The sequence below is a fragment of the Perissodus microlepis genome, chromosome 15 (assembly GCF_051167445.1).
Source record: "Perissodus microlepis isolate ML-2025 ecotype Zambia chromosome 15, ASM5116744v1, whole genome shotgun sequence".
NCBI lineage: Eukaryota > Metazoa > Chordata > Actinopteri > Cichliformes > Cichlidae > Perissodus > Perissodus microlepis.
In genome coordinates this window covers 7,250,310-7,257,004 of record NC_140475.1, presented here as the reverse complement: position 1 = coordinate 7,257,004, position 6,695 = coordinate 7,250,310, and the positions used below count along the sequence as shown (strand labels likewise).

General features: G+C 41.7%; 1 protein-coding gene across 1 annotated transcript; it reads left to right on the top strand.

The window, feature by feature from the left end:
- The first annotated feature begins 5,026 nt into the window (after window positions 1–5,026).
- LOC146371559 (zinc finger MYM-type protein 1-like) lies at window positions 5,027–6,445 on the top strand. Its single transcript, XM_084953341.1, has one exon. The coding sequence runs from the start codon at window positions 5,027–5,029 to the stop codon at window positions 6,443–6,445; it is 1,419 nt and encodes a 472-aa protein (XP_084809467.1).
- The last annotated feature ends 250 nt before the right edge of the window (window positions 6,446–6,695 follow it).

Genomic DNA, 6,695 nt, shown 5'->3' with positions numbered 1-6,695 from the left:
CTAAAATGATGGGAGACCAGAGTACGAGGTAAGCTGCTACTGGTCTGATACAATGCTGATTACAGTATTATATTAATCATCAGTTCATGCACACCTGCATCTTTTTCTCACTCACACCACATGTGCTACTTTTAAGCATGTCTTTTTCAAGCGTGTCTCAATGCAACCCTTTACATGTTTTGGTTTCTGTCCCTTCTGCAGCTGTTCCATCATGTTATTGTCTCGCTATGCAAAATTTTCTTGAATTCACTTTCTTTTGGTTTTTGTTCTGATTTTGCAGCATTTTTCTATTTGCTGGTGATTGTATAGGTTGCAGTGCATTTGACCTTTCAGGGCCACCGTACGTAAAAGCAATAACGCCTGGACATTTGATTCCAGCAGGCCGCAGCGATTGATGTTTTTGTGCTTGCGCAAAGACCATGGGTAATGCCTGCATGTCTCTGACAGCTCCGTCAAATAATAAAATGCTGACATCTGACCACCTGTTGTATGTATTAAACACTCAGAGACACGAGACATGTGTTACATCTATAGATATTCTTGTTTTGATTCGGGCACTCGTCCAGCTGTTGTCCTTTAGAAAGGGTAACCACTGGACACAGCATGACCTTAGGAAATGTTTTAGTCAGTGTTGTATTTCTCTGCCACTTACTTTGTGTCCTTAAGCACACACTTTGGCAGCCTCCTCCAGGAGCGGAGCATAACTGAGAGGACCCACGAAGTCAAGGTCAGCCACAATCCCATCAGATCAGCTGATCTCAATGCCAGCCAACATCTACACAGTCCATTAGCACAGTCCATAGGTCACACTATTTAACTAGCTCTAGCCTTTCTACATTTGATGCAAATCTTCAAGCTGCTTTAAGGAATCTCTGTTCTGTGTAATTCCTAGGAGGTCCCAGAACTGAGCTGATGCCACTGTTATCATGTTATCACGTCATCAGTGTAACTTTGTACTGAACATTTGGGGGGGGGGGGGCAATTCCCAGATGATTACACATGCAACTATTTTGCTGGTAATACCTGAAATGAGTAAAGAAATCAACAGCCTATTTATGCAAGATAATTCATAATTCTATTGGGAGGGTTATATTGATTGGGTCTGATTATTGGGGGGTCATAACCCCCCTAACCCCCCTGGAAATTACGCCCCTGTATCACGTGCAGTATTTTTATGTTTCCCCGCCCTTAACTTGTACTAGTTTATACTTGTACCACATGTACCACCGATTTCATCTGGTCTACGTGTTTAACACTTTTTTGCTGATGAACAAATATTACAATATGAAAAACATCAATCTTTTTCCCACCAAAAAACGCAAATTATAGTGGCAGCGGTTCTTTGTGTTTACTGCTTATGGTATTAATGGATGTTTCCATGATGACCACGAGCACATTAGTCCAAATTTAGCAAGCTGGGATGCTGACAGTAGCATTTAGCTCAAGACTTAATGGCACCCATGTCAGAAATGTGGCTGTATACTCTGTATTCCTGGTTTTGTTTTAACATATTTTTTTAGTGATGTTTTCCAGACAGATGGAGCAAATGTCCTCAGTTAAACCAGGAATAATGTTACATGTTCTCTGCATTAAATCCTTTGGTCGCCCCGTCAGGCTGACCCATTTCACAAGCCTTTTCCCACCACTTTAAAATTAGATAATTGCTTGAAAGTATGAATTTTTAAATGAGCCAGACTAAATGTTTCATGCCCAAAATAAATTCTCTTGGCTGAATCCTATTCTAGGTTAATAATGTGAGCACACAGTCTGAAACTGTAACAACTTTGTCTGACCAGAGAGATCCAAACTTTATTTCTGTTCCCCTGTGGTTGCCTCCTGTCCAAGTAGCACGGTGGCTTGTAGCCAGTGCCACATGGGTACTTGAGAAGAGTGATGACAAGATTTACTGTAATTGGAAAATGGCTTTTGCTAGCGTTTCCCGAGGACCTGCCAGTAACTGCAGCCAACAAAGTCATTCCCTCTACAGGAGCACTATTTATACACTTACCATGGAAACTGATTAAATATCCCAAAACTGATATCTTCCATTATTTGATTTTAGTGCTTATGTAATGGTGCCGTCTAAAGACTGGTGATGGGAAGCCACACAGGAAGTTCCCATGTCAATTTGAGAGGAAAGGTGAAGAGGCAGATTCCACAATAAACAGTCACATTCATTCATTTCCCTGTGTTTATACGTGCAGTGACGTGCTCCACTGGCTGTTCAGGATGCCCTGCACTGCTGTTTAGAAATATTATCTCTACTGCCTCCTACGGGGGTTGTGGGGGGTTCTTTGAACAGTTTGTAGTGATTCCCGCTGACCTGTTTTTACAAGTTATTCTCCTCAGCACTGGCGTGCACAGATAGAGACGAGGTGGTGCTGAAGCACTTGCCCTTTTGCCCTCAGTCCAAAAAAGTGCCCTTTTGAAAGACGTGATTTTTTTTTTTTTTAAAGCTGCGCGATTTAAAAAGGTGTGAAAATAATGGCTTGATTTGTGCCCCTTCTTCAAAGACACCCGAACCCTGTCGCTTTTTCACTGTCACCGTGTCACGTGAACACGCTTGCAGTTCATTTGTTGTGAGGCGTGTAGCAGCGGCATGACATAGGACTACTTGGAGTAGGCATAGTAGGCTAACTATAGCGACTGGGAGCCACGGCGGACAACACGGCAGCTCTTTCCCTTCCCAACCAGTCAGGTAACCCATGAATCGAGTGAAATTATTCTGTTTGCCCTCTAAGACCAACCTGCAATTGTTTTGTTGTGAAGTAGCCTGTCAGAAACTGCACATGACAAACTTTGCCAGCTTGCCCCCTCCATCCATCCATATGGATAAACAAAAAAAGGACACATTTAAAATGTAACCTAAACCATTTAGGCAACCCCACTCTCCATCAATTCCGACCTTTTTGCATACACTATTGAAAATATCACGTTATGCTATAGGCTACATGCCGTTAGGCAGAGGGCTCTTTTGAGCCCATTTTTCGTTACAAATTTTAGGATGATCTCACGGAAATCTGTGAATAAATACAAAGTTTTCAAACTGAAGTCAGTGACGGGAAGACATCACACTTTTTAGAGATGGAACTGCAGAAAAACCTAAAACCTTGACATGATTATGAATAATAGAATTATGGACGTTTCTCCGTTTTTGTGGATTAGCCTTTCCATAACTAACGTCAACTACTGTCCTACTTTGGTAAGATTGAAATTAATGTCTTTGACTGTCTTTAGTAGGTGTCTCCTGTGAGAAAGTTAGAACACCGTCCAACTGTCTAAAGATGCAGTCTTTAGCCTAACTGGTTGTTACTGACTCAGCGATGCTCGCAGACATTTACACACTGTGTTGTGACCTGATTGTGACAGAACAGTGACGTTGTTATTGGTAGTTTGAAGGGTACGGTGTTGGGGGTGGTGCATGTTAAAAGTTTTGAGAAGCACTGGTTAGACATGTTAATTTTTTTTGGTGTAACATATTGGCAACATTAACACATTAATTTGCTAAAGGAAAAATAGGCAGTTCCCAATTGCCTGTGAAAACGACCATTCTGCCCTGTTCTTGTAATGACCACAGTCAGTCTTATTCGTTCTCATACATTTTGGTCTATTTATTTACTAATTTCAGCAAGCATAATGCCTAGGAAAGAGAGGCTGAGAAAGGAGAAAGAAAGGGATCTACAACAGGCAGCCCAGGGAAGCAGTTCTCTGCTCTCCTGGATGAAAGCAAAGGAAAATGAAGATGAAAGGTCAGAGTCAAGGGCAGAGTCAGGTTCTATTTTAATGTTTTAATGTAACCTGCTCCTTGCAGTTAATTCTATTGAAAAATCTTAAAAGCTGTTCACACTTAGTTTTTAATGAACTTAATCAGCAGGCATTGAGCTAACTATTATTTTGTACCTATGAAAGTTATTTCTATGTTACAAGACTTGCAGTATGGGTTATTATTAAAACTATCTGTTTAAGCTTATTATTATGATAAATAATAATACTATTATTATTATTATTGTTCTATTGTAGTCAGTCACAGCAGGGAAGCAGCTCTATGCCATCTACCAGCATAGCAGAAGAGGGAGATATAGAAACAGATGAAGCCGCGACCAATGCAGCAACAGGTTCAGTTAGGCCTACAGACACTGATGTAGTGCTCTCTGAAGACCACAATGAGGAAGATCAGATCGATCACATAATGTCAAAGTTAGCAGCTTTACAATACCCAACAGATCCAACACACATCCATACATTTAAAATAAAGCGCAATGACAGATACGTTTCAATGTGCTGCAATGTGGGCCCATGTCAGCCTGATATACCTTACCCAAAAACTGAGGGGAGATCATTCCAGAAACAGTGGTTTTCTGCTAATGTGTGGCTGGAATACTCACCCACTGCTGATTCAATGCATTGTTTTAGTTGTCGGCTTTTCCTCTCGGATGAAAAATATAAAAGCAGAACAGCCTGGACAACTGATGGCATCAGAAAGTGGAGTACTGCTCTTGAAAAAATCAAACAACACTCCAGCGCAGAGATGCACATGACAAGCATGGTTAGATGGATCAATTTCCAGAAAAAGGCCCTTCAGTCTGCATTTGATGTTTCAGACGTAAAAGGGGTGGAAGTTAGAGAGCGAGAGAGGCAGACAAACAAAGAAATCCTGACAAGATTAATTGACCTAACAGTGTATCTTGCACGTCAGGGACAAGCATTCCGAGGTCATGATGAGAGTGAGTCCAGTGATAACCGTGGCAATTTTCGTGAATTAGTCAATGTATTTTCTCGCTACGATAGTGTGCTGAAAATGCATTTGGAAAAAATTGCCACAGTTAAAGCCACCAAGACAAGGCCCCAGGTGTCACTGCTTTCCAACAGAAGTCAAAATGACATCATTGCAGCACTAGGAACTTACATCAGGAAGGAGATACAACGTGAAATAAAAGAGGCTGAAATGTATTCCATTCTACTTGATGAAACCTCTGATGTTTCACACAAAGAGCAAGTGTCATTTGTTGTGCGATATTTTCATCATATGCAAATAAAGGAGAGATTCATCGAAGTGTGCAATGTTGATACAACTACAGGCCAGGAGCTGGAGAATACAGTGTTCTTGCTTCTGCAAAAGAATGGCCTAGAGATGAAGAACATGTATGGTCAAGGCTATGATGGAGCAGCCAACATGAGTGGCATGTATAAAGGTCTCCAAGCTAGAATCCGTGCACACAATGAGAAGGCCCTCTATGTGCACTGCAAAGCCCATTGCCTCAATTTGGTACTAGTGGAGGCATCAAAGTCCAGCAAGCAATTTGTGACATTTTTCAACTTGGTGGAGAAATTGTATGCCTTTTGCTCAGGCTCCCCAAAGCGTCATGCTGCCTTGGTCAAATTTCAGGAGTCTCTCTTTCCTGGACAACGTGTTATGGAGCTCCAGCAGCTGTCAGATACTCGATGGGCTTGCAGGGAAAAAGCACTGAAGGCACTTCAGAGAAATTTGAAAGCCATTTTGATGCTCCTTGATGACATCAGTGACAGTGACCCACCTAACCTGGCCCAAGGTGATGCTCAGATGTACAGAAATGCCATTAATTTTATGTTCATTCTCTGCTTGGAAATCACCACACCAGTATTCGAAGTCACTGCTTTGGCATCAGATTCTCTGCAGGAAGGGTTGGACCATTCCACTGCCTACAAGGTAATTGATGGTGTGCTTCACACATTGCAAACCATGAGGTCTGAGGAGAAATTTGGAGAGATATTTAGATGTGCATCAGAGAAGGCAGAGAGTTTCAACATTCCAGTACCTACCGTGGTGCCTGGTCAGGAGAGAAAGTGGAAAGTTCCAGTGCGTTTCCAACACAGCACCACAGTGTCTCAAGTAGGTGCTCAGTTTGAGTCAGTGGAGGCATATTTCAGGAGTGGTGTATATTTCACCTTTCTGGACATCATGACTGGGGAACTGAACAGGAGGTTCAAAGGGGACAATACTGGAAGCCCAACGGCCAGAATCATTCAGTCCTTCCAGCCCTTAACTGTGCATGCTAACTGGGTAGGCCCACCAAACCCAGAAGCCATTGAAGCTGTCCACATCCTCTGTGAATTCTATGGAGAAGATGAGGACCAGCTCAAAACAGAATTAAAGGTCTTCCACTCCAGCTTTAGTTCAAAAGACCTCAGAGAAATATTTCTGATACTGAGGGAAAACAATGGCCAGCTGATCTTTCCTGCCTTTGTCAAAATGATTCAGATCTACGCAACACTACCAGTGACAACTGCGACAGTTGAAAGATCCTTTTCAAAGCTAAAAATAATCAAAAATAAACTAAGAAGTTTGTGTGGAGAAGAAAGGTTGTCTGATCTCCTCTTGTTGGCCATTGAGAAAGATGTGGAGATCAATTACAACGAGGTCATCAACATCTACAAAGACATGGCACCAAGAAGGATGCTTCTTTAGAGCAGTACACTCCATTTAATGGACACTTGAGAATATGTATGTATATAGTTTAGAGTTGGATACAGATTTTATCTTTTTGTGGTGTGATTTTTGATTTTTAGAGAATGTTTTGAAATAAAAGTCAAATTGCATTTAACCTGTGCGATTTTTTTATTATAAAAAGAAAAGGTTTTCCACATATGCAAAAAGTGCCCTTTTTTCCCCCTGGAGCACTTGCCCCCCAAAATGTCTGTGCACGCCACTGCTCCTC